Here is a 26,906-nt window from a genome sequence, read left to right as displayed (position 1 = left end):
TTGAGCAATATTATTTAAGCAACTCAGTGAGGAGTGCACTTGACATTGCTTTACATGGGGGGAAAGGATTTTTTAAGGGGTATTGTTCTATTCTCTTTATTACTTAGCCGTTATCGGTCAGTTCATAATACGCTACAAAGCCAAGGTGCCGGGACACTTACTCTCAGCCAAAAGGCCGAGCTAAGGTCCTAGCCCCAAAGCCTTGCTGCGATCATTGCGAATGCACCGCTCCCGGAAGTACTGCAATACCGGGCAGATGCGTGGAGTGTACAGAGCAAGCTCTTATTCCATCTCCGGGTTGCAAAAATCAAATCATAAGCAAGCTCAATTTCAGAACTACAGTTGGATAATACACAATATCATTGGGTCTACCCTGTGTGCTGGTCGTGACAGATGCAACAAAAAAGCAAATATGATTCTGTTCTAGTTCTGAAATAGAAATGAAACTTTTGATTTGCTTAAACATTGATTCTCAATTAAACTTGTTTTACTCCTACAGTCATCGTAATTCTACTCTGAAACTATAAAAATATATTAAGTAAAACAGTCTTTGAACTCTCAGTCAACAACACAGATTATGTCCCCTGGCATTGCCCCACCCCTTATTTGAGAAGGACACGATTAAGAACATTACCAGTTTAATGAAAAAAACAAAACAAAAAAAAACGTTTTTTTTTCCCCCCTAAGCTTGTATAAACTGACAACATTTCCACTTATGTTATGTCAGGATAAGGGCACTGTGACCCACTGATGTTGACAGAATGAGTGCAAAGTACCCAAACACACAATAAGGTGCAACTGAGCGATGAAAATACCCAAGCACCATCAAACCAATGCAGTGCTTTTTTGGGGGGGTCACAATATTAAAAAAAATAAAATGCAAACAAATATGATTAAAAAAAGAGTGCTTCCTAGAAACACTTGGGTGAAAAGAAAAACCCACAATGGATCATTTTTAATTACTTTCTCACCAAAATGTTCTGTTATAGAAATAAAAATCTAATTTAATTAGTCTTCAAAACAAAATTATGTTTTTTTTTTTTTTTTAAATTTAGTCAAATCAACCCAAGTAATGGATGTGACCACTCTTGACCAAAATTGGGTTAGTTTTTGAACCAACTATTTTTATACCGTAGTCAAGTCAAGTCATTTTTATTTGTATAGCCCTAAATCACGAAGAGTCTCAAAGGGCTTCACAGATCATTACACTATATTACACAGACTATTTTTCAGAATATTATCATACATTCCCCTGCTCTGGAGCCGACGAAACGAGTAACCTTCTGTGACCTCTTTAGAGAAATATTGGTTTACATTATTGGTATATAAATGTTCGTAATTTTATTGATAAAAAGCTCAAGAATAAAACTCAACCCTCTTGTACCACCCAAATGGTCTTATCCCCATAACAACTCAAAAGGGATTATGGTTTAAATAAATGCACTACACTACATAGAAAATATCAACACAAACAATTCCAATGGGTCCAGTAAACATAACCCACCCCTTCTAACCTAGAGACAATCTGGCGCATCTTATCCATTATTCATACATTCCCCCTCTTTAAATATCTCCTCCCACCGCCTTCATAGCTTCAATGTTAAATATTCATACACGGAGCCACACTTAAAGCTCACTGAAAAGCTTCATCTTGCATAATAGCTTGTGGCTAAGGACAAGCTGGCATGAGTAAATGGTGTTAAATGTCATGAACACAATACTTAAATGCAACTTTGTCGTGTCAACAAGGGATTCATGGGAATAAATAAAATGTATTTTTAAAAAATTATTTTTTTCACTGGAAGTCAAGTATTATGAAATATTTTTGCATGTAAATGAATGTTGTTAATATGTATGTAAATATTACAAAAGAAATTCTGATTACTATCCAGAGCAAAGTACTGGCTGAGTTCAGCTAAAAGTTAAAACTTCGGAGCACATAGTTGGACAGCCAGTGCTGGCTTTCATAGCTAAGACGCATAAAAAAGCCAGGCAAGTGAGCTTGTGTTGAAATTTAAACACTGAAATAACAAATTAATTAGGTAATATTCACAAAAGTTGAGGGGCCATACTGCATGCTAAGTTTGAAACTTGGTTATCCACTCCACTCAACAAATTAAGCACATGGAATGTTCTTTCGCGAGGAAGGCAAAAATCATATCTTTTTTTGATACAATAATGATAACTTTTAGGGCTCCTGCGGATCCTTAAAATCTTAAAAGGCATCAAATTCATTAATTTAAAAAAAGGCCTTAATTAGCATTAAAAGTCAGAATAAATTAATAACATTTATATTTGTTTTAACTAAAAAGGAGAACTAAAGTCATTTTTCATGCATCATGATAAAAATGCTTCATGAATGTAGCAGAAGAGTTCTTTGGAATTAAGTTGTCTGCCAGTTTTGACCGAGGATCCACGATGTATACTGTAATCATCCTTTTTTTTTCCCTGTCTAAAACTTGAGAGTGCTATGTTTTTCAGACAGAAAGTTTTTGACTGGACAAAATATGATTTTGAAGAAATTTAACATTTGTTCAAAATTGCTTCTTATTCATGTGATGGTTTTATTGTTTGTTTCAATTGTTTTTTTTTTTTTTTGTGAATTCGGCCCTAAATTGATTTCGAAAGGCATTAAAAAAGTCCCCAAAAGTCTTAAATTTAACTTGGCTTAAGCTGTAGGAACCAAGTCTATATTTTGATTTCTACTACAACTGATATTTAAAGATTTTTTAGGAGAAGTGTTCACATTTTTACATCAGTAGACTAAGCCGATACCTAATAGTTCATCACCAGTTCCTCAAAATTGCGGTGATTCAAACAAGTGATCTCAGAAAACCATCCACTGAGATAATAATGTCAGAGTATCCTCAGCAGATTAGAACAGTAAAAGAAAAAGTCATACAAAGGCCAAGAAGTAGAAACATTGGCCTACAACTGACGACGCACGCAGATTTCCCCTCAATTTTGGAATCAGTTTTGTGTTGCCAGACACTGTGTCCTCATTCCCTGTATCTTAGCAACCTCCTCAGTACCTGAAAAATAGACTTCCAACATCTTCTAAAGGTTTGCATGAGTGTGGGTGGGGTGGGTGAAAGGACACAGGTGTAACAAAACAACAGACCTCAAAACTCCCCTCAGGATAGAAAATAAATTGCAAGTGTCGTTGAAGAAAATGCATGAATTTTTCATCTGAACGTCACTGGAAGCGATAAGGAAAACAATATTCAATATTTATATAGGAGTGTTTACAGATAAAAGGTTTGTTTATTTTGACCATCAGAAGCATTGTCTTCCGTAGTGAAATTCAAAGAATGCTGTGAAATTTGGGGACAGGCATGAACTGGGACACACGCTGTGCAGCGGGTGTTGATGTGCTCATCAAGGCAATACAAAAACTTCCTTACAATACACCAGCATGGGACATAAAATGTTCCCAAAGATGGAAAAAGCAAGCAAGAAGCATGCAAGGAGAAACATAAATCATTAACACAAGGGAGAAAGAAGAAAACTGCTTTCTGACATCTCATGCATTGAAGACTGGATTCTACAAACTGGAACTTGATGGTGGCTTGTAGGGATGCTCATATAGTATGCATACTTTAATTATAGACAACGCCGAGAACCTCATCAAACCTCATCAAACATGAATGTCTATAAAGGTTCTACTGCAGTTAAACCAACCACAATTTGACCAGTACTTCGATGGTAAATGGTAAGAGGATGTGACTCAATTTGAAAGACTTTAATGAAAGTGAAATATTGACAAGGATAGACTTAATTGTAGTGTTTTGTATTTAATAAATAAGTAAAGAAGATCGAGAGAATCCATTTATTTTTAGGCCTAAATCACCTTATAAACTAGGCCCTTCCAAAACCAAAGATAAATAGGTAAAAAAGTTTGTATTGTTCATTTGAATAGTGTTGATTGAACCTCTGGAAATCCAGACAGTTCAAACCAGTATAATGGGTGGTATTGGGATCACTTTAACCTGGCACTCTGTTCAGCCCGGCAAACAAATGGGTAAAGAATAACTTGCATCAGATATTGAACATTCTGTTTCTACTGCAGATGTGTGGCAGAGAGCTCAATTGAACAAGTAAGTTTTTTCCCTTTAAGCATGTTCAATTATCTTTGACTCAATTCAAGGGAGATGTGGTTCTGATAGGAGCAACAAGTTCTCTATTTGCTTTACCAGACATGTCACCTGTCTTTGTCATCTTTCTTCCTAGGAAGATGATATGGAGAATGCATCGTCGCTCCAGGACACTCTGTCTGTCCTTGGTTCTTGTCTCCATTTTTTTGCACCTCCTCCTGGCTTTTGTCTCACTTTCCTTCTACAAACAGCCTTGTGATCCTCCACAATCTGTCAGGATTCCCTTTCCAAAACACCTAGCAAACAAAAGCTCCAAATTCCCAGGAATTACAGTTGTGGCTGACTCACTAACCCATGGATCACAGACAAACTATCTTGGAGCTAAGGCTCATGATGGAATGCCTCCCAAAAAATTCCAAGGTAGAAGGATTGTACCAGTCAAAGCGCCAATTGTGGAGCCTCTTTCATCCAGTCTGGCAAAGCTGCAGGCACTGTTCAAGCATCCGCTTTACTACTCGCCCATGTCGACCATTAAAGATGAAGATTTGCTGTTGAAAGTCAAACCAAAGCTGAAATCTGAGAGGAGCTCCGAGATGTGGTCAGTAGTCAGCTGTTTTTGGCGGTGAAGACATAGTAGTAAACTATTTAAAGAACTTTATACTGTAATACATTATTTTTTTAAACGCATTAACTAATTTATAATTACACTATGGTACGCTTGCCAATTACATCAGTTCTGTAATTTATACTCGCTAATGTATAATAAACACGGCGTAGTAGGGAACGAAGCGTGCCAGGATGAGAAAGCAGTGTTACATCAGGTTGTTTTTGACAATTGTAGAAGTTAATTTTTCTGCTTCCTACTGAGGAAGAAAACAAGCATTACTAACATAGTTCTCTTGTAAGAAAGCTACTATTGCGATCCCTTACAATTCTCGCTCAATGCGGCTTACTGTTTACAATGAATTATCAGCTGCAATGCGCATAAATAGACAATGTGGGAAAGATTTAAGGAAAGAGCAAGAAAATGTTTTTTATTTTCTAAGTTGAAATTACCTCAAAACCTTAGTTTTTGATCCGTAACTAAAAAGACAGGCATTACACTTCAGTTTGGGTATTTGACAGAAAAATTAAGTTTCTTTCAAAAATAATAATAATAATAATAATAATTTCCTTTGTGTTGTCATTCTTTGTAACAATGTACACAGAACGAAATGTCGATACACCTGACCCGTTGTAGATAAGTAACTAGTAATTATTATTTGTCAGTGGCACACACAGCATTGCTAGCCAGATGTTTTATACCGCGTGCGTGTTTCATAAATGAATATCTCTATACATGTGTTGTCTTTCTGCTTACATTTTCAGTGAATGTGTTGCTCTGAGTTTTCGCTTATGCCTTATGGTATCCTATATTGTCGTGTCAGCCAATCAGCCCCCTTCATTATTGGGTGTATGTTATCAAAGTTAGTTGAGTGTCTACATGGTTTCTAATTTTGTTTCACTCGTTCACCCTCTGATCTTTGCAAAGCAAGTTTTTTTTTTTTTAACTTTTTTTTTTAACTTTATTCCACGGGTGTCATACATACAGCCCGTGATCAGGCCTGACAACTGATTTAATCTGGCCCGCAAGACAATGCTGAGAAGCACATGAGAAAAATAAGTTAAACTATAACCTGCACTTTTAAATCTGTTGACTGAATGTTGCCGAAGCCAGGCGCAACTCCCAAAGCAAACCACCCACCTTAGCTGTATTTTCTGACTAACATTTATCAAACAAAGAACATTTGAGAAAACAAACCAACCTAATGTTATTTTAATCAAAATAGATGTCACTGGTACGTGGTTTAAGGCAATACGATTGTACTCAGATGTGGTGAGTGGATGTCTCTCTTTCCACCCACTCCATACATTACCATCATTGCTGCAACGCCTCTCTATCAACTCTGTCATACGCCTTTTCCAAGTCCATGAAAGCCAAATAAACGTCCTTACCTTTTGCAAAATATTTCTCACACACCTGTCATACTGCAAACACCTGATCAACACATCCTCTTCCTTCCCTGAAACCACTCTGCTCCTCCATCACCACCTCATTTGTTCTTTCTCTCACTCTCTTAATCAAGACTCTTCCATACAACAAACTGATACCTCTCGAATTGCTACATTCATACCTATCACCTTATACAATGGCACCACACATGCACTACACCAATCAACAGGAGCCACACCACTTCACCACATACATTCAACGAGAGTACTAACCAGTCAATCATAGCTGTGCCACCTTTATTCAGGCATTCAGCAGTACAACCATACAACCCAGGTGCCTCCCCCCCTTTCATTTCTTTCACTGCCTCTTGCACTTCCCATGTTTCCACAGGCTTCACATTTAAATCACCCAACACGGGCATTCGATCGCCTCGACTCTCACTTCTCTCCCATCCTCCACATTTAGCAACTCCTCAAAATACTCTGCCCATCTCGTCCTGACTGCACTACCGCTAACCAGCAATCTACATCCTTATATTTTACTTTTTTTTCTCTTTCTTTCCAGATTCACTGTTTCTTACTCTTTTCACTTCTTTCCAGAACACTTTTCTCCTTTCCTCAAAGTTCACTCCTATATATTTCCCTCAAAGTTCACTCCTATATATTTCCCTCAAAGTTCACTCCTATATATATATATATATATATATATATATATATATATATATATATATATAATGTGTGTGTGTGTGTGTATATATTAATGTATCACACAAGAAAATAGTTAAAGAAAATCATGCATTGTGATTTCTGGATTTTTCTTTTTAGTTTATCTCTCTCACAGTGGACATGCACCTGCGATTAAAATTTCAAACCCCTCCATGATTTTTAAGTGGGGGAAATAGCAAAATAGCAGGGGGTTCAAATACTTATTTTCTTCACTGTGTATATATATATATATATATATATATAAGATCCAATGTCGAATTTAGGAGGCAACACTCCAAATGATGCATTATTGTGTCTGCAGGATGAGTGCCAGCCAGGAAAGTTATGATAATACCCACTGGAACAGCAGCAGTGACAGCCAACCCCCCTGGCTGCGTTTTCATCTAGCAATTTCCCGTTGGCAGCTCTACCCTCATCCGGACCCCAACATGGAGTCTGTTATCCAACAACTTGCCACTCACCGCATCGTTAGTGCAGGTACAGCACTGTACAATGACTTACTTGTGGATGTTTGGTAATGCAACCACCAATGAGAAAGTCATTCTAAGTGACTGTACTGCAGGAAAAGTCAATCTAAACAAGTTTTATGAAGAAAGACCCGTCATGAAATAAGATGTCAGGGTCAACATTGGATGTCAAAGGGTTAGTATCTTTGGAGAACGAGGACAGATCAGAGGGAAGGGTTGTAGAAAATAGCTGAACCTTGCAATTTAGGAGTGACACTTTCAAATGCAGATTGCACAGTTTGGTGCTGTCAGAATGAAAAACAATCGAGGAGGCTTTAAATAACCTTGGAGAATCTGCTGAGAAAGGTACATGACTTTACATTTATTAGGTTCGCATTTTCACTTTTTATCATAATTATATGGCGAGGAAGCTTTAAGTACTTGAGACCCACAAAGGATCATTTGAGGATATCATGAGGCTTTACATTCATTAAGTCTGCACTTATGCTTGTTAGTGCAATTAGACGCCGCTTGAGAAAAATTGATACATTGGTTTTTCTGGCAAAAACTTGACATAAAAAAACACAGCTAAGCGCATCATGTAGTTTATTAGTCATTGGTTGTGTTGTAGGAAATAATTCAAACGCTCTGCCACAATTGCCTTGAGGCCAATAGGCGGAATATGTGGAATGCAAACCACCTCTTGTCTAGGGTCCTTTGTACTTTACCAGCATTTTCAGTAATTCATTCACAAGGTGATGATAGTCCTACAGTACATTTTACATAGACAAGTTTTTTTTAAAACCCATTACAGTTGTACCTCTACTTACGAATTGTATTTGTTCTGGGAGTAGCTAAGAGATGCCTTTTGAATGTAAATGCGCTTATCTGTTCAGAGTTTGGCAAAAGTGGATTACATTTTTTTACCAAATCATAAATAAGTGCATTAAAACATGTAACAAATACATGTTACAATTAAATTACTGCACCATAAACATAAAACGAGATTACCTTTAAACTTTAATTGGGACACAAAGAGCATGCCGGGATTCACGCGAAGTTGCCAGTTAGAACTTTTGAAGCGGCAAATGGCAGCGCGTACTGTACTGTTTTTGACTTTGTATCCTGAATCACCTTTAACCAGAGGCAATATTTTCCTTTTCAGGTAATTTGTAACCTGAAACTTTTGTATGTATGGACATTTGTAAGAACAGGTACCACTGTATCAGTAAATATTGGAATTCTGTGAGCATTGTGCTTCACATTTCCATTCTCATTACACTCAACAATTTGACAAACATTTTAGAGACTCTTGTCACAATACTTTCATCATTGTTTTTTCAGTGCAGAAAGATGGAGGTACACAGTTGAAGCTGGTGATGTCATTTCCAAACTATGGGCAAGCCATGTTCAAACCCATGAAGTGAGTTGAAAAACATGGGCAGGGGAAAAAAACAACACATTTTAAAAATTCATAGTCCTGCATTGTGCAGAAACATCTAATCCACTAAAGTCCTCACTAACTTCGTAACGCAAAATCAATTCCAATCGAGTATTTCTACAGTGGAGACTCTGAGGTTGAACACAAGCAATTCTGGGACTCTGACCTTGGAGATAATAAGAAAAAAATCTTGGATGCCTTTTCATTTAATTTCCTAGTCACCCATGATTGACAACCAAGCGCCAGAATGTGAAAAATTGCAGTGTCTCCTTTATGTGCTTGCAGGCAAGAAAGAAATGATGAAACCAACTACAACCTCTACTATTTCTCTGACTTTGAGCGTCACAATGCTGAAATTGGAGCTTTTCACCTTGACAGGTGCGATGTTATTTGCATATAGAGGGGTAGACAATATACTGATCTATTAAATCATACACAAAATTCACGATGTCACTGTTTTTCATTGTATGTGGCATGCTAAAAATAACAGGGCATACAGTAAACTTAACAGTCAACAGTCAATTTTGCATTGAGAAAATATGTATGGATTTGAGATCCTAATCTTTAAACTAAAGAAAGATGGGCAAAGAGTGTGCATCTGAGTACAGACGAAAGTGGAATAAGAAAGCTTGATGCGTTTGAGAAAATGGTTAGATCGCTTATTTTTCATCCACTTTCTACCACGGAGGAGGAAGTCGCCTAACTCTTCCAAAAGTAAGTTATACTTAACTTTATTTAGCTTTATAGTCAAGTCAAGTCATGTTTATTTGTATAGCCCTCAATCACAAGGAGTCTCAAAGGGCTTCACAGTCCACAGAATGTCACCGCCTAATGTGTAGCTTTGTTTTTCAGTACTATGGTTTATCATTCAGCCTGCGTTGTATTGTTATAGAACATATTATTTTATTAAACGTTTATTTTTCATTTTCAAAATAATACAAGTTACTTAACCTTAAACATATATTCCACACAAAATACGGCACTGGAGCAACTTACAAACAAATAAAGCTTACCAACGATTGACCAGAACCTCGTTAGTAAGTAGGGCAGCGTTTGTTTACATGTTACATAAAACCCAACTGAAATTTCATCATGCAATTATGGCCCTCTGGTGTGCTCATTCTTTCACTATTCTGTGATTTCTTTCACTCTGCAGGATTTTGGGATATCGCAGGATACCCCCAGTGGTTGGGAGGCTAGTGGATGTGGTCAAGGAGATTAAAAACATTACGACTGATCGCAAGTTAGCACGGACATTTTTCAACTCCCCGGGTATTCCTTGTGTTAAATCCTTACTATTGTAACACCACATATTTGTGATTGGGCAGTTCAGTTCTGCATGTTGTTTTGAGTCATTACTTCCCACTCACCTTCACTCTTCATGCTCTTCTGGCTCCTTGTAGTGGGCAATGTGTGCTTCTACGGTCGTTGCTCCTACTACTGCTCCACAGAACATGCAGTGTGTGGCCGTCCGATAGCTTTAGAGGGCTCTTTGGCCTTAATGCTGCCGGATCTCGCCCTGGCCAACCGGAGAAGCTGGCGATCACCCTGGAGACGTTCATACAGCCGCAGTAAGCTGGCAAAGTAAGTAAAAAGTTGTTGCAAAGATGACAGACCATTAAATGGGGCGCCAGGTCATCACAATTTGTGTTGCAGATGGGAAACAGAACCAGACTACTGCACAACTATCAAGAAGACAGCACCCTATGACAAAGGCACACGGCTTGTAGACTTCATTGACATGGTCATCCTCGACTTCCTAATGAGTAGGTTCTTGTTTACATGGAATTAGCATTAAAATGTAATGCTATACAACATTGACCAAATCTAAATGAAAAAGAACATAAAACAAACACAGAGTCAAATCAAACCCTAGGCATTTTGTGAGTCAATCTCAAGGGTTCGGTGGAGCTGTCGGGGAAAGTGGTCAAACAAATAGGTTCCATTTAACCTTGCCAACATTCCTCTTCTTGACAACTATGTAAAAATTAACAAAGATGTGCCTGGAATTAGTGAGATTTCTGTACCAATGGAACTGAAACCAGCAATTGCCATGCATTTAGATAAGCTTTCAAAGTCTTTCGACAGATAGTTCCCTGCATGAGCCTCATATTTAGTATCAGTGAGACGGCCGTTCACATTTAATGATGAAGCAGCACAAGTCAATAATGAATACATTGACAAAATAATTTAAATTCAGCAGAACCAGGTTCAAAGCAAAATTTGATAACGCTCTCAACATTTTGGTATCAACAAATTAAAGAGTATCTAGTTATTGCCATGAAAGCTCTGGAGTTTTTTTATACCATTTGTTAAAGCATATCTTTGCAAGCAATCCTTTTTGTGGATGCTGGACATAAAAACAACTAAAATAAACAAACCGTGCTATGAAAATGACATGAGCTTGGATCTTTCCAAGGTAAAGCCATGCATACCTGAACTGTTCTCTTAAAGGCAAGACCAGAAGTCACACCGATTTGCAGTTCTGTTATTGAGTTCATGCACCATTTTGGCTATGTTCATTTTGTGCACCGGTAGAAAAAAATTATGTCTTGAATTTGGAAAAAATAAAAATACAAATAAAATAATCATTGAGAGTATGGTTCGGTAAATACAAATAAGAAACGTCTGTCGTTCGGGAGCTCCAACAAGGTTAAGAACCAATAACCTAAAATCATAGACAAATGCAAACGATTAAAAATATAAACATAAATTAAACATATACATTAAATGTATGCTCAGTTAACTATTGTTATTGTCCATTTTTAAATTAGATTAACGCTCCCAATATTGTTTTAAGAATCCGTCTAATACAGTAAGGTTGAAATATATAGAATAACCCTTTCTTGTGAGAAAGTTACATTAAACCTATCCAACCATGCAGTTGAAGCGGCATGTTATGCCTGGGATTAGCAGCGACTAATTTGGTAAAATGAAAAAGCTCTTTAAATTAAGATTAAGACTAGTGCAGAAATTTCAAACTTTATCTGTGCATTAAAGCATTACCCAAGGGATGTCCTGATCCAATTCGAGAGCAGGCCTAATTCTGAGATTGCTAACTCACATTTTGTACCAGAGGTGGCCTCTTGATCGGGACTTGGATGAGTTTATTAGGTTCTATTTCACAACTTTTAGGAGGAACAGACCCCTTTATTTGTTAGACAGACCATAATAACACAAATTGATAATTACATAAATACATAAGGGATGTACTTGATGGATTCTCTTTTTCCTCATAATTTTATTTATTTACAAATATTGAATCGGGACTTTTTAAAAGCTAATGGTTGCAGATAAAATCCACCAGACTTAGGTCCTAAAAATCTGATCCGACCATCCTTATATTAGAAATATATCTGAAAAGTGTTTGCAATTATTAAATAAAAAAAAACAACATTGAATCTTTAGGCGATCTCAGAGAAAATATGGATGGTATTAACCTTGGTTCTGTGTGGACGAATGGTAAATGGTCTACATTTATATAGCGCTTTTCAAGTAAATGAAGACCTTCCAAAGCGCTTTACAATGTCCTTCATACTTACCCATTCACACACACACTCACACACCACTAGCGGCCGTGCGGCCATGCAAGGCGCCGACCTTCTTATTGGGGGCGAAAAACATTTGTTTTCCGTCCCATATTTTTCTACAATAAATAAGTAATCTAACATGCACAGTTCGAGAAATACCTACCAGAAATTTTCACTATTATTTGGACACATAAGACATCTAAATTCAACTTGAACGAAAATGCGTAGAACTTTCAAACTAAACATTTTACTTCCCTGCCAAACCGATTTTCATTTAAAATGAAAGTTGAGGTCAAGTTAACCACTGAAAATATGTTAATATTCTATTTGCTATATATTTAAAAAAATAATTAGGACATACGTTATGTTTTAGTTTTATGTTACATACTGTACCATTTAATCAATAGGTGACTCTTCTGCAATGCATGAGTAACATGAAAATTGACTGCTCTTATTTGGAATTAGATTGTTTGGACAAAATTGAAAGACTTTTGAAAGAAAATAATTTTGAGACCAAAAAAGAAAACTACAATGTAGAAGCTTATGAAAGGAATCACATTTATACGATTGTCTATACTGACTGAAATTATAGCACAACAGTTGCAGCTAATTTACTTACTTTGCTTTATTGTGTCCTCGTCAGCCTTTCTACAGAATTAAGACTCATTTTAAGTGCGAGAATGATTGGAATTGGAAGTGTAAAAAAGGGTTTTAACAAAGATAAAGTTGACTCGTCACTCCACAGTTAAGTTCAAGGTCGAGCTAAAAGATCCGGAATTTCGACGTGTGCGTGTTGCCGTAGTAACCATGTGCAGGTAAAAATAAAGGATTTCAACTCCTTGCACCGCGGACAGCTTTTGTGACGTTATAAAACACAGGAACAACGAATTCTTCCAATATGTGCTCCTACGTGACTGCCAAAGAGCCACTGTTCCATTGAAGAGGTCTCCAAAGTGTAAGTTCCGTTTTTTTCTTTTATACAATCATTTGTTTAATCAGGTATTGACGTCATCGATGTTCGCTAGCTTACCGAGCTAGCGAAGAAACCAGTTTAACTTTATAAGAATTAACTTCTTCAAGTATTGACCAAGTCTAATGTTTCAAGTTAATTTAGCACCATTCTCTTTCCTTTTTACTTAACAAATCAGTGGTTAGTAAATCATTGCTTCATTTCAACTGTAAATTAAACATATCCAAGCTTCTTATAAAAAACTAAGTGAACTTTCCCCAAGATTCGCCAAGACAATAATACAGTTGCCCAAAGTTGCAATCTAATAAGTCAAGTAATGTTTATTTGTAAAGCCCTTAAACACAAAGTGTCTCAAAGGGCTGCACAGACTACAGATTATTGCAAAGCACAGACTATTATAACACCATCACCTGATCTGAAACCTACATGAGGGCAACTAATACACAAATATTGTCAACATAAAATATAGGTTATTCATATGCTATAGAATAGAAGTGTGTTTTAAGCTTAGATTTAAACATTTCCACTGAGGTTGCAGATCGAATCTCAGGGGGAAGAGCATTCCACAGCACAGGGGCCCGAATGGAGAACACTCTCAAACCTGCGGAATGAGAAAACCTATACTTAAGAATAAGTGTGTGTCCTGATATTAAATAGTACTTTTGCCAAAGTATTACTTAACTGTTGTAAGGAGGACTTAACAAAAATAACAACCCAAAAAACTGTGAATTACTACTTGATAAATAAAACATTCCTGTTCTGTTACTGCTAAACAATACAGCTTTTGGTCAAAGTGTATTTAAAACCCCTTATTTTAATTCTAGAATGCATTTTCGCTTTTCATTACATTATTTGTTAAACATTAGGATTGTTTTTCTACCCTAGGGTTGTCAAACTCATTTCAGCTTAGAGGTCGGACTAGTACATCAATGACATAAAAAGTACCCTAGCTGTAGGGCTGGGGAACTTTTGGAGGCTCACAATTAAATTGCGATAATGATGCAGGGCTGTAAGATTTAATTACAAAACGATCTTTGAGTTTTTTTCTTTTACTAAGATTTAGGGTCTTGTAGTTTTAATTAACTGTGCATTTCTTAAAAAAAGGGGAAATTAAACAAAACAGCAATTTAATTCATTTTCACTGCAGTTTTTTTACCTCAGGGAAACACATGCAAACTGGAAAGTGACTAAAACAGCACAATTACACTAATTTAAGTGTAAAATTTTAAATTATTGATGAGATGATTGATTTGATGATTTAAAGTACTTTTTCTGCTTTAATTTTTTGAATTTAAATGCTGACCTGAATTTGAAAACTTTGGTGTTGGATCTATTATTGTAAGAAGCTAAAGCAAAGACACCTATTTTTTAGTTTTATATTTTTTAATTCAGGTGATGACTGATATTTTACGATCACTGGGGATTAGAAGCATATGTTGCCCTATAAAGCGCGTCAGTCTCTTCTATTTTAAGTAAAATAACATTGTGACGGTTGTTTCCTCAATGTTTTTCTCATGTTCTATGGTTGATAAATGGTAGTCAGTATGTACAGCTACAGTAGGTGGTTTGGAGCTGCAATTTGCCTTGGTGAAATCTTGTGGACATATTTTAAAATGCATGCCAGTGTGGCTCATTTTCCTCTTGTGCTTCTCTCAGCATTGTCTCACGGTTCCGGTTTAAATCGAAAGTTACGAATGTATAACTTGTACGACTGCCAGAAGTGGTGCTTCACGCACGGAATTTCACCTTCCCCTGAAGAACCCTGTGGAGCGCCAACCAGATGAGTGTCAAACCAAGTCATGTTCATTTGTGTAGCACTTAAGTCTCAAAGGACTCTACGGACTACTGACCATTCCCTGATCTACAACCTACATGAGGGCAAGGAAAAACTCAAAAACCTAAGCATGAGGAAATTAAGAATCCTTTAGGAGGGGGTGCAAATGAGTAAGCGGTGGAAAGGCATACAGGAGACACGCCGGCCAAGGGAGCGCCATTGCATCTTGGTCCAAAGGACTGCCCACCACCACAAGCGAGAACCACAGTGCACAGTGGGTCGTCTCCTTGGAGGCAAAAAAGTCCGCGCCAGCCATGCCAAAAGCCGCCAGACCAGACTTAACACGCCCGGGTGAAGGTGCCACTCGCCCGGCCGGAAACGCCGGCAGAAAGGCAATCTGCCAGATGATTCAAACCGCCCGGCAGGTACTCAGACCGCAGACTGGCCAGGCGGGGAACAGCCCACTTGAGGAGACTGTCGGCTTGCAGCAGCAGTTGGGCAGAACTGTCGGCTTGCAGCAGCAGTTGGGCAGAACTGTCGGCTTGCAGCAGCAGTTGGGCAGCCCAGGTTTCACCCTGCTGGTTCACGTGTTGTCCGAACGTACAAGCACGCGCATCCCTAACAAGTACGGGAGAAAATGCATGAGAGCTAGGTGCACCTCACGCAGCTCCAGCACATTGATGTGCTCTATCAGCAGTCTGAGCGAAACACTCTTCCTGGGCGACTACACGCAAAATCTCTGGTGTTGTCGACATGCGGAATGGCATATCCTTTAGGTACTCGTTGAGCCCCCTCAGGTCCAGGCTGTTCGGAAGCTAACGGTCTTATACAGCACAAGTAAGTTGGTCGAGTAGAATCCAGGGGTATGCGCTGACTAATCCACCGGCTCGATGGCTTCCATCACCAGGAGGTTGGAGAGCTCCCGGTCCAAAGTCAAGGCCTTCACCCGGTCAGCAATGGAAGTTTCCCTGACCAGACCGGAGACAAGGCGCCAGCGTCGGACTGAGGGTCAAGATGGAGACCACCCAAGGGTCCAGAGTCCTGGCAGACCAACGACAGCTGCCGCCGGGAAAAGCATCCGACGGCCAACCTCAAATCCTCAATCCCAATTAAAAAACATGTGCTGAGAAAGCCGTCTTACTGTGAGCCTGCAAACGTCGGCAGCGGCCATGGCAATACGCAAGGCTGCCCTAGGACACATCCAGCCAGGCTAGCCCTGATGCTAACTGGAAGCTGGCCGGATAAAATCAAATCAACCGCATCACGCGGCGAAAAAAACAAAAAAGGCCACACTCGCCAACCCAGGCAGGCAAAGGCAAGCAAGAAGAAAGATGCAACGGGGGGCCTTCTAGGAGGGCGAAAAAAAAGCACCTTCGACAAAAAAAGTCACAAAGCCTGATAAGGGCAGCAAAAACACAGATTCCTTCAAGCGGTGCACCTGCCATGTAAGAAGAACAAAAAAGGTGCCACTCTTGTGTTGAGACTGGACTTTAAAGACATTCTAATGACACAGATGCGATAAAGTGAAAATTTTTGGTAGGTATTTCTCGAACTGTGCATGTGCAAAGTTGAAATTCCGTGTTTGAAGCACTGCCCCTTGCGGTTGGTAAGGACAAAATAGAACTGTTGTAAGCGGGGTTGGAAGGATTACTGTACACATGTAGTCCGATACAGTTACTATTTACCTGTTACAAATGTAATCAGTAACATTATCCCATATTATTTCAGTAATTCAACTTGATTACTTTTGGATTACTCCTACTCCTCTAATTTGCTAATAGATATACTTTTAAATGAATTGTTATTCTGTAAAGTAATCCTTATTTCAAATATATTTTATGTACTTGTAATTTTCTTCTGTAACTGTGACGTAATACATATTTCTTTTTATCCTAATTATGTAATGCTGTTACATGTGTTCGGTTACTCCCAAACCTTGGTTGCAAGCATATAGAACTAGCGAGGATAAACAGTGCAGACAATTGATGGATGGATATTTTGTGAATTACACTTTCTTGCTGCCACTTTCCAGAGTAGCACTTGAGCTTTCCATAAAAGTGTCCTTTCTTCATAAAACCAAGGAAAAATGTGTCCAGACACTGACGGTGAGCTTTCCTGAAGATATTGGCGCAGCATGTTACCTTCCACTTCACAGGGAGAGTCCTACAATGGAGCCTCTGAAAAGATCAACAGACCGTGGGAAGCCAAACACTAAGCCAAAGAAAAAGGAACCCTCTGCGGTCCGCAACAGCCAGTCCACTTTGCCTCCTGTATGGCCCGTGCCATATTCTACCTCTGCTTCCTCGCTGCGGAGAAGCCTCTTTGATCCCTCAGTCATAGTTAATGCTCCAGACACTTCTGTCACCCATGTTCCTGTTGCTCAAGCTGGATCAGTAAAAATCGTGACAGAATCAAAATGGAAAGAAAGACTAATGTCAGGAGTATTTGGTGCAGCCAAGAGCCTACCTTATGGAGATGCAAAGAGGTAACAAACACATCTGCCTTCCTCGATTTTTAATTCACATGGAATTGTCTTGAATAATCTTCTTTTTATTTTATTTTGTTATAGTTTTCTGGATAAAGATGAACCCAGACCCACCATTAGGAACTTATTTAATCTCCCTGCTATTGTTCCGATTGTGTCCACTGAAAGTGCTAGTGCCACAGCTCAAGTTCAATTTTCAGACCCAAAAGGGACAGACCAACCTCCTATGGAGGCCTCTGGATTATGCACCGACATCCCTGTTCAGAGTAATGGTGAAGTGGCACAGAGGTATGAGCGCAATGATAAAAACAGGGTTTCTTCCAGTGCTTTATAAGCCTGGTGGGACACCAGATATTTGTTCTCCCTCACAAGGCAATAAATGAATAGCAAGTTCCAACTGCTGTCCAACCTCCCATTGATAACGCCACCTTCTTTTTAACCCAAAAATAAAGGGGGTTTAAGAACCATTCCACTTAATTACAAATCATAAACTGACATCCAATATTCACTCATTGCTGTCCAATTTTTGTAGAGGTCTAATTTCATTCCCAGTTCTTCCCACCCTCACTACCAGGCTTAGTAAGTTCTTTGGAGAAACCCTAACATTATATTCTCAACCACAACTGTAAGCTGTGAGAGATCAACATGTGTTGTTGGATATTGTTTTTTACACATCACAAAAAATGTGGATCATTGAATGTCAATGTTGTATAGAAAGTTGCAGAATATATTTTACACGGTTCTACCCTATGGCAAAATGTAGAACCAACCCGTGTATTCACTGATGTTTGATTATACCAAACAAGCTCAAATTTTTTGACGTATTTTTAAATTTGGTGATGAGGTGAAATAATCATCTCTGTATGGTTTTTTACTGTGATTTTAATTTGATAATCAGCAGAATTTATGTAAAAATCACAATATAAGACGATACAAGTTGGGTATTGTTGCTTTGTATGATCTCCGATACTCCATTGTTAATGTTCTAGTTCTACAGCGAAAAATTCAACTGTCATAAACAAGGAGCTGTTCAATCTACCCGCCATTGTTCCGGCTGTTTCTCCTGGAAGCCTTCATCCGGCAGGATCACAGAAAGGCGCAATAGAGAGAGAATTGAAAGAAAATCCAAAGAAAAAACCCTTGCTATCTAGCATTGACATCCCTGTTACCTCAGGCGATGAAACTGCAACACAGAGGTACCCTAATTGTATAATCTAAACTATATTTGTCCCTTCATTCGTCTTGAAAAATACCTATATACACTTTTTCATGATTTAAAAAACCTAATAATATTGACATTTTGCCAGATTTTTCAAAATACTAAACAAACCACTAGTAACCTGTTAGTAGTTGGTATTTATAAGTCAAGGTTTTAAAGGCAATTGATATTTGAACTCACAGTGTTTATTTGTTTGCGCATTCCGTCAAATACATACCGGTACATTCTATTTACACTAAAAAAAAACTTTTCTACTAATATGAACACACTTTTTTTGCAGGGCTTCTTTTGTTGAAAAAGTTCCCATTACTGGTCTAGAAATAGTTCAGTTGTTCATTAAGCAAAGTGATGTTGGCGAACTCAAGGTGTTTTACCTAAAAGAACAAGACGGGGACTTGTACAGGTACGACTTGGCTTTCCAGCTCCAACAGGTCATGCACAACAGTGCAACAATAAAAGTTTCTATTATTGTCCTCAACTCAAGGCCTTATGACTTGCAAGTCGTGCCAGTCAGCGAGGCTGGATTGGAACACTATGTATTCACCCCCAACACAGTGCTGCATGTCACACAGAAGGGTTATGGAGGGGTAATTTCTTTAAAAGAGTGGCACCGGGAGTCGGTGCTGTGGACAGCTTTGCAGGCAATTCCCTTTTTTAGGGATTTCATTCTACGAAATGCGGTTACTTTGTAAGTGCACAGATTTACATGAAAACAGCACTATTGAGACTCTTATTAGGCACACTCAACTGTTATGCGTGTTATAAAAGAATAACAAATATTTCTTCCAGTGCATGTATGCAAACTTGCCTTATCCCTCTCTTGTTGGTGTGTTACTTTCTACAAGGTGGTATAAAAATGTGCGAGAGATTGTTTACAAGCGAAGGCTCAATAAGGTACAGGCCCTCCTACTACCAAATATTGTTCAGTATAGAAATGGACTCCTTCTTTTATCCAGGTCAGTTTCAATTTTTGTTTTAGGTCACCTGAAGTGTAAGGCCTTTTTGCATACTAAGGCTCAATCCCATTACTCTGCCTTTCTCTTTGAATTTTACTCCTTACTCTAGCAAAGTGGGTTCCCGATGATGGTTAGAAAATCCAAATCCTCTCCGAATGGTAGAAGAAGGTAGAAGAGTGAGGGAGGCAAACCCATTCAGCCATCCATTATCAAAACCACTGATCCTCAGTAGGGTGACGGGGGTGCTGGAGCCCATACCAACTGTCATTGGGCAGTGGGCAGGGGATACCCTGAACTGGTTGTCAATCAGTCGCATGGCACACTGAAACAGACAACTCACTTGCTCATTCACACCTAGGGACAATTTGGAACAGCCAATTAACCTGACATGCATGTTTTTGGAATGTGAGAGGAAACTGGAGTGCCCGGAGGAAACTCATGCAAGCACGGGAAGAACATGCAAACTCCACACAGGAAGGTTCGTAGCTGGATTTGAACCCATGACCTCAGAACTGTTCTGTGGACGCGCTAACCACTCAGCTGCCGTGCCGCCCGGACACAAACCCTTTTACACCAAATCGAAAATGCCCAACTTCTCGCTAGTCACCCTCCTTCACGTGACCAACTGGCTGGAAGCAATCGCGGGAGGGAGCCAATTAAATGTTTTTATGTTGTGTTGTGTAATGAAATGTAAATTCCTATAGAGAGCGCTGCAGGAAAAGTAAAAGCATAGAAGCACACCAAAGGTAGTTACAGCGAAGATGGAGAAAAAATAAGATTGAGGTGCAGAACTCCATATTGTGGCTTCCATTTCTTTTGCAAGCTCAACACTTCAGTTCGTTGTTATAACTGGTTCCAATTTTAAAATGAGTAAAATGAAAAGGAAACACAAATTAACATTTTTCTCATACTACATGGCCACAAACTTAGCTCAAGTAATGACATGGTTACCAGGAAGCACATTTCCTGAAGAAAATCTTTCCCTTGCCCTCACTACAGAAGAGGAAGTGGTAGGAGAAATATAAACAAGACGGAGTGGGTAGGTGAAAGAGCGAGTAATGGGATTGTGTCTAAGTGTATTGTGTCACTGAACCTAGTGTTTAACTTTATCTCGTTCTTTGGGCCCGGTCACACAGCCGTTTGCATCTGTATTGCGGGTAAAATTTTGCGTTTTTTTTTTTTTGTCCGTGGTTGCCCGCGATGGAAAATGCGCAAAATTGGCCAACCCGCTGTTATCGGTGGTATGCCCGCAAAACAGACGCCGGCGACTGTTCCGCTTCCTCATCGCGTAATTTCCGCGTCATTTTCTCGTGTGGACCACGGGTACAAAAGCTGCCGAGCCGGCGTTACGCCGAGAAATGCATCCTTGCCGAGATTTGCATCCCCTCGCTACTACAACCACTTTTACCTTGTTTTATCTCACTTTTATATCACTTTTAGGGAATTTAATGGCGAACATATAACCAAAACCACTTCGTCTTGCATTTGTTGGGAATGTAATACAACTTAAACCATTCTGTCTTTGTAATTGTTGTGAATGTAATCTAACGGTAATGCACGCCGTATACAAATCACTTTCGAGCAGGTAACATGTTTATTTTGCCTTTTTCTATTCAAATCACTTGTATTGAAACTGTTATGCACTCTACCATAAAGCTTATTTCTGCATAATAACGTGCTCTGGCCGCGACCAGGGCGTGGTTACACGTGGGTAGGACGCGAAATTTCAGCGGGTAATCATGGGTGGAGCACGGTCATAGCATGTTCTGCGCCTGTATCGCGGTGTTATTACGTGAAATTAGCGTGTTACGCGTGTGACGGTCAAACGCCTTTCTCCGCGTATATACAGCGCGATTTGCCGAGCACACGTCAGTTGTGCTCGAGACGTCAAGGGGTGAACATGGATCCCCGTCACCGTAGTGACCTCGTCTTAATCCATTTTTATTTCTTGACATTTCTTTTCATTTCATAACAAGATGATAAAATAAAAATGAAAAACTATTACAATAATAACATATTGGCTTCTTCGGTGCCATAGCTTGAAATCTTGATCTTCACGGGACTGTCTTGAGCGGTTATGATATCTACAGACCGGTGTTATGCCGAGAAATGCATCCCTGCCGAGATTTGCTTCCCCTCGCTACTACAACCACTTTTACCTCGTTTTATCTCACTTTTAGGGAATGTAATGGCGAACATATAACCAAATCCACTTCGTCTTGCATTTGTTGGGAATGTAATACAACATAAACCATTCCGTCTTTTTTTTTGTTGTGAACGTAATCGAACGGTAATGCACACCGTATATAAATCACTTTTGAGAACTGTTATGCACTCTACCGTAAAGCTTATTATGCAGAAATAAGCTTTATGGTAGAGTGCATAACAGTTTCAATACGAGTGATTTGAATAGAAAAAGGCAAAATAAACATGTTACCTGCTCAAAAGTGATTTGTATACGGCGTGCATTACCGTTGGATTACATTCACAACAAATACAAAGACGGAATGGTTTAAGTTGTATTACATTCCCAATAAATGCAAGACGAAGTGGTTTTGGTTATATGTTCGCCATTAAATTCCCTAAAAGTGAGATAAAACGAGGTAAAAGTGGTTGTAGTAGCGAGGGGATGCAAATCTCGGCAAGGATGCATTTCTCGGCATAACACCGGCTTGGCAGGTTTTATACCCGTGGTTCACACGCGGAAATGACGCGGAAATGACGCGATGAGGGAGCGGAACAGTCGCCGGCGTCTGTTTTGCGGGCATACCACCGATGAACAGCGGATTGGCCAATTTTGCGCATTTTCCATCGCGGGCAACCACGGGCAAAAAAAAAAAAACGCAAAATTTTACCCGCGATACAGATGCAAACGGCTGTGTGACCGGGCCCTAAGAGACTTTTTTTTCCTACAGAAGGATAGAAGAGCTGAAAGTTACCCCCTTGCTACCGCTGGATGAGTCAGAAACATACACGCTGCTGGAGTTTGAGAATATTTTGGTGATCTATACGAAACAGTTTATGAACAATCTCAGGCAGCTATTGCAGTTTCGCAACGGCATCTTTAAAAAGGTAGTTCTGATAAGTTTTACATAAACTGTATTTTGAGAATTTAAATTGTTTGAGTAAAAAGACAAATCCATCCAGGCAGAAGAGGAAAGTTACAAGGTCCTCAAAGAACTTCAGGAGCACCTTCACTATGCCCAGATGCCACATCATTGTTGCAAGCCCATGCACTTGCACCAGGCCCACCTGAGTGATCTGCAGAGGGAAGTTGCACATGCTGAGAGCGTGGTGCAAAAGCTGGGAAATTTTGCCGCCCTCATCAATCACATCATCATGCAGAGCCTTGTCACCATCATACAGCAAAATGTCACCTTGTTCCTCAGCAAGGTTCTGAAGGTAAGGATTTGTTTTTTCCTGGCAACTATTGTCAATTAAAATAAGTTGTTCTTCATTATTAAACAATTTATACATTATTAACGTTTCAGAGTATATAACTGACAAAAAGGTCAAAGAGTACGGTATATTTACTAATAAATAAAAAATCTCATCTGAAAGCAATTCAGTTCACCAAAATGAGATAAAGAAACAAGTACAACATCACCATCAAGTCATTTAGTCATTTAGTAGAATCATTTTTAATTGTCACTATACTTTATGTCACTGGGGCGAGGCGGCAGCAGAGGGATTAGCGCGTCCGCGGCACAGTACTAAGGTGATTGCTACCAGCCTTCCTGTGCGGACATTGTATGTTCTCCCCGTGTTTGTGGGGTTTTCTTCAGGCACTCCGAATTCCTCCCACATTACAAAATACATGCATGTCAGGTTAATTGGCCGGTCCAATTTATCCCTAGGTGTGAATGAGCAAGTGAGTTGTCTGTCTTTGTATGAACCCTTTGACTGACTGGCAAACTGCTCAGGGTGTCCCCTGCCCACTGCCCCAAGACAGCTGGAATGGGCCCTAGCACCCGCAACCCTGCTGAGGATATGTGGTGCACATAATGGATGTATGTATGTCACTGGCATAGAGAAAGTAACTTAGAGGTTACCTTTACTAAAAACAATCATTTGGACCATTGCAGTTTAATTAAATAAGCTTTTGTGGTGCCACTATGTTGCCAGATTGTGTTTTTTGTATTTGCAGAGAGAGTATTCTGAAAGTGGTTGCCTCTTCCAAACGGTCCTACGACTTAGTTCTGGCAACTTGACGCTAGACCCACCTTTACAGGTCTTTCAAGAAGCCCTCACTCAGGCGCTAATGACTGCTGGCAACTCCGTATGCCAGGTAATATATGTGTGATTTGAGGCTATATTAAATGCATAACTATGATTGTCATCACTCTTGTAGATGTGTGACACGTGTGGATTCTTCTTGGATGTCAGTAGCACCCTTGATTCTCAAGATGAAACATCCGTCATTAACTGTACTCCATATTCTGATGTCGTTGCTGCTCAAGGTATGTTATTTTTCAAATGCAGATACTACATATAGATATAAGAGTAAAAAAAATAGATTTAAATTTATTTACGTTTTAGCCAGTGATTTTTGTACCACTAGTGGTAAAGGCAATTGATATTGAGAATCAGGGGACTATCAAGAACTGCACTGCCAGTATTTCATATCTAATTATGAAATTGTATCTAAAATTCTCTATCTGAGTGATTCTTGAACCAATCCATATTTTACATTTGAACTTTAATTGCACTATTATACAGACAGATATCAGTAACGACCATAATATATGATATAGACATGCACATCAATTACATCAATCACTCAAGCTACAGTTGTAAACTCCTTGGTTTCTGTGTGCCGTCTCTTGATGCTACATTAGCTTTTTTTATATATATTTACTAATGCAAGTTTTTTCCGTTTTTTGGTTTAATCATATCTGACCTTCATAGGTCAGATAAAGGACAATGATGGCATGCCTGGACTCACATATTATAGCTGTTGTCAATGGATAAGTGAACAGCGTCAGCATTGGAAATTGATGATGACTGTGGAGGACCACCGGATGCCGGGCTCATACTATCCTTTATCCAAAGAGCAACTTCTGTGGTATATTACCATCAATGATGTGGCAATTTATATCGTCCGAGAACAGACTAAGTTGCTACAGGTAAAAATAATTCCATTTGTCTCAGTCTCCAGTATTAACATATAGATTATTTTTAATGACTTTTCTAACTTTTGGACAGGCAGCCGATTCGGAGATCCAACAGTTGTTAAAATGTTACCTGTGGTTGCTGGATGTCCATGTATTCATCAGCCAATGGAGTCCAGCCTCTTTAGAAACCTTGAATGGTCAACCTGCTTTACTGTATCAGGAACTAATTAGGAAGCTTCGACGATGGATTGACCAAATCCAAGCAGCACCCTCATTCATCTCTACCGCCAACCAGCTGTTTATTATCCACTGCACTGACTTAAAGGAGTATATAGGTATTCCAAATGACATAGTTTTTGTTTGTTAAGTGAATAAGTTCTAAATGTTTATCAAATTATTATTTGGATTTATTGTTTATTTGTAGGGTCAGTTGGCCTTTTTCTATTTATTTTTTATTTTTTGAATGATTTTTTTATATTGGTGGTTATCAAGAAGTTGAACAAATATTTCAACTAAAAACAATATAATGCATTTTTGCACAATAAAGCAATTATGGTCGTCAAAATATAGCAACTATTAAGTGGAAGTAACTTTTTGACAAATTATATTTAACATTTTTATTTTAATCTCTGTAGGACAGCAGTTGAATGTAATTGAAACTGAAATACTGGAAGAGTTAGTAAAGGAAATGAAGCTACGCTCAGAGAGCTTTTTGAATGATTTGGAGGAAGCCCTTATGACTCTCATGATCGAACCCAAGGACTTGCATGATTTGCCAAGATATGTAGATGTGGTATGGTCACAGTAATTTATTTTGGTTCTTTTTCTTTTTATACCTAATTTAAAAAAAACAAGTGTCATTTATTGGTCAAATATGCTCTCAGGTGTGGAAGTCTCTGAACATGTTGTCAGATATGCAGAGACGTTTGGATTACAATCACTCTCTACAGGATAGTATTTGTATTCATTATAGAGAAATGACCATGCACGAGCACAGATTGGAAAGAAAGGTAAATAAAATATTCAACAAAACATGTTTTCCATTTGAATTGTGCACACACAGTACGGCTTTGCTACTATTCTTACCATTTTACATTTAGGTCTTGGACATGTGGGATTGCTATTATTCACACTTGAAGCAAGCAGATAGCACCTTACGATCCCGTCTTCCCACAGTGGCAACAGCACTCTACACAATGTTCCCATGGATGGCTTCTGACTTAAGAAGCATTGTCTCTAATGCTACCTCAGGGCAATTTCTTGATCCAGGGCAAAATGCTGAACAGTTGGCCTCAGAACTGAAATACATGCGCCTACGTGTGGAGACTGCAAGCTCCAATCTGGAACAGCTTTCTCAAACTGGTGAAATATTTGAAGGTCAGAAAAAAAAAATCAATATTTTCATTTTGCTTTCTTAAGATTTTAATAATTATGTGTAAACTAACTAATTGCAATACTCTAAATGCTACAATTTATTTTTAGAAAATCCAGTGGACTTGACTGATCTGAATGATATTCCTATGGTTACTGCCCGTAAGGAGCTATGGGAGGTCACAGCTCTTTGCAGACGATGTTTAGACGAATGGAACAAGTCCCTGTTTACTGAGGTAAGGATTTCCTATCCATGATTACTGGATAGCAGTGTATTTCAGTTTGGTTTTGAGAAATCAATTCAAATGTTATCCTTCTGGAGCTCGTCTTGTCAGAAGCTCAAGGGCAAATCATCGAGTGGCAGCAGCAAGTTGAAAACTTATCAAATATCATACCTGCTGGTGATGCAGTGCTTCAGGATACTTCAGAAACTATTGATGATTTAAGTTGTCGTCTGAAAATCTTGGCCAGGTTTCAGAGCATGACAATCAAACCCAAACACCGGAGCACTTTTTTCAAAGGCCAGTACCTTGGATAGAGAGTTGATATGCTCTGTAGCACACAATGCCATTTATATAAAAATGTGTATCATGTAAAAATATATATTCCATGTCACAGGTGTTGGGTTATGGCATGCCTCTGATAAGAATGCGACTCTTGACATGCTTATTGGTCAGCCATTTGACCTTCACCAGGATCTCATTAACAAGGTAGGAAACATGATGTGGGTACAATGTAGTAATAGTTAAATTGCTTAACAAAGCATAAAAAACACCATTCTGTGTAAA

At 38.8% G+C, this 26,906-nt stretch overlaps 2 protein-coding genes, 1 long non-coding RNA gene and 1 other non-coding gene across 4 annotated transcripts in view; 2 read left to right on the top strand and 2 right to left on the bottom strand.

Moving 5' to 3' along the window:
- LOC148361157 (uncharacterized) overlaps positions 1-13,024 on the bottom strand; it is a 67,256-nt gene extending 54,232 nt beyond the window's left edge. Inside the window, exons 1-2 of the long non-coding RNA XR_015851112.1 lie at positions 12,849-13,024; positions 10,070-10,275 (exon numbers count right to left, since the gene is read on the bottom strand). This is a non-coding gene — a long non-coding RNA (uncharacterized LOC148361157). The remainder of the gene's footprint in view (positions 1-10,069; positions 10,276-12,848) is intronic.
- On the bottom strand, positions 216-397 carry LOC148361158 (U2 spliceosomal RNA). The gene has a single exon (XR_015851233.1). It is a non-coding gene; the product is annotated as a U2 spliceosomal RNA (small nuclear RNA).
- LOC148361155 (extracellular serine/threonine protein kinase FAM20C-like) overlaps positions 4,235-26,906 on the top strand; it is a 45,404-nt gene continuing 22,732 nt past the window's right edge. Inside the window, exons 1-8 of the mRNA XM_088341901.1 lie at positions 4,235-4,426; positions 4,460-4,692; positions 7,114-7,289; positions 8,603-8,681; positions 8,985-9,077; positions 9,856-9,971; positions 10,103-10,283; positions 10,356-10,465. Of these exons, the coding sequence (XP_088198027.1) occupies positions 4,235-4,426; positions 4,460-4,692; positions 7,114-7,289; positions 8,603-8,681; positions 8,985-9,077; positions 9,856-9,971; positions 10,103-10,283; positions 10,356-10,465 (1,180 nt within the window). The remainder of the gene's footprint in view (positions 4,427-4,459; positions 4,693-7,113; positions 7,290-8,602; positions 8,682-8,984; positions 9,078-9,855; positions 9,972-10,102; positions 10,284-10,355; positions 10,466-26,906) is intronic.
- dnhd1 (dynein heavy chain domain 1) overlaps positions 13,044-26,906 on the top strand; it is a 34,493-nt gene continuing 20,630 nt past the window's right edge. Inside the window, exons 1-18 of the mRNA XM_088342888.1 lie at positions 13,044-13,184; positions 17,070-17,458; positions 17,543-17,746; positions 18,958-19,080; positions 19,162-19,365; positions 19,523-19,633; positions 22,549-22,705; positions 22,781-23,035; positions 23,781-23,921; positions 23,985-24,093; positions 24,542-24,759; positions 24,839-25,082; positions 25,383-25,540; positions 25,632-25,757; positions 25,848-26,124; positions 26,230-26,354; positions 26,441-26,639; positions 26,737-26,828. Of these exons, the coding sequence (XP_088199014.1) occupies positions 17,142-17,458; positions 17,543-17,746; positions 18,958-19,080; positions 19,162-19,365; positions 19,523-19,633; positions 22,549-22,705; positions 22,781-23,035; positions 23,781-23,921; positions 23,985-24,093; positions 24,542-24,759; positions 24,839-25,082; positions 25,383-25,540; positions 25,632-25,757; positions 25,848-26,124; positions 26,230-26,354; positions 26,441-26,639; positions 26,737-26,828 (3,060 nt within the window). The 5' untranslated portion in view covers positions 13,044-13,184; positions 17,070-17,141. The remainder of the gene's footprint in view (positions 13,185-17,069; positions 17,459-17,542; positions 17,747-18,957; positions 19,081-19,161; positions 19,366-19,522; positions 19,634-22,548; positions 22,706-22,780; positions 23,036-23,780; positions 23,922-23,984; positions 24,094-24,541; positions 24,760-24,838; positions 25,083-25,382; positions 25,541-25,631; positions 25,758-25,847; positions 26,125-26,229; positions 26,355-26,440; positions 26,640-26,736; positions 26,829-26,906) is intronic.

The sequence above is a fragment of the Urocampus carinirostris genome, chromosome 8 (genome assembly GCF_059441175.1).
Source record: "Urocampus carinirostris isolate Australia breed hairy pipefish chromosome 8, RoL_Ucar_1.0, whole genome shotgun sequence".
In the NCBI taxonomy this organism is placed as follows: domain Eukaryota; kingdom Metazoa; phylum Chordata; class Actinopteri; order Syngnathiformes; family Syngnathidae; genus Urocampus; species Urocampus carinirostris.
Note: the sequence above shows the minus strand (reverse complement) of the source record. Positions and strands in the feature narration are given on the sequence as shown.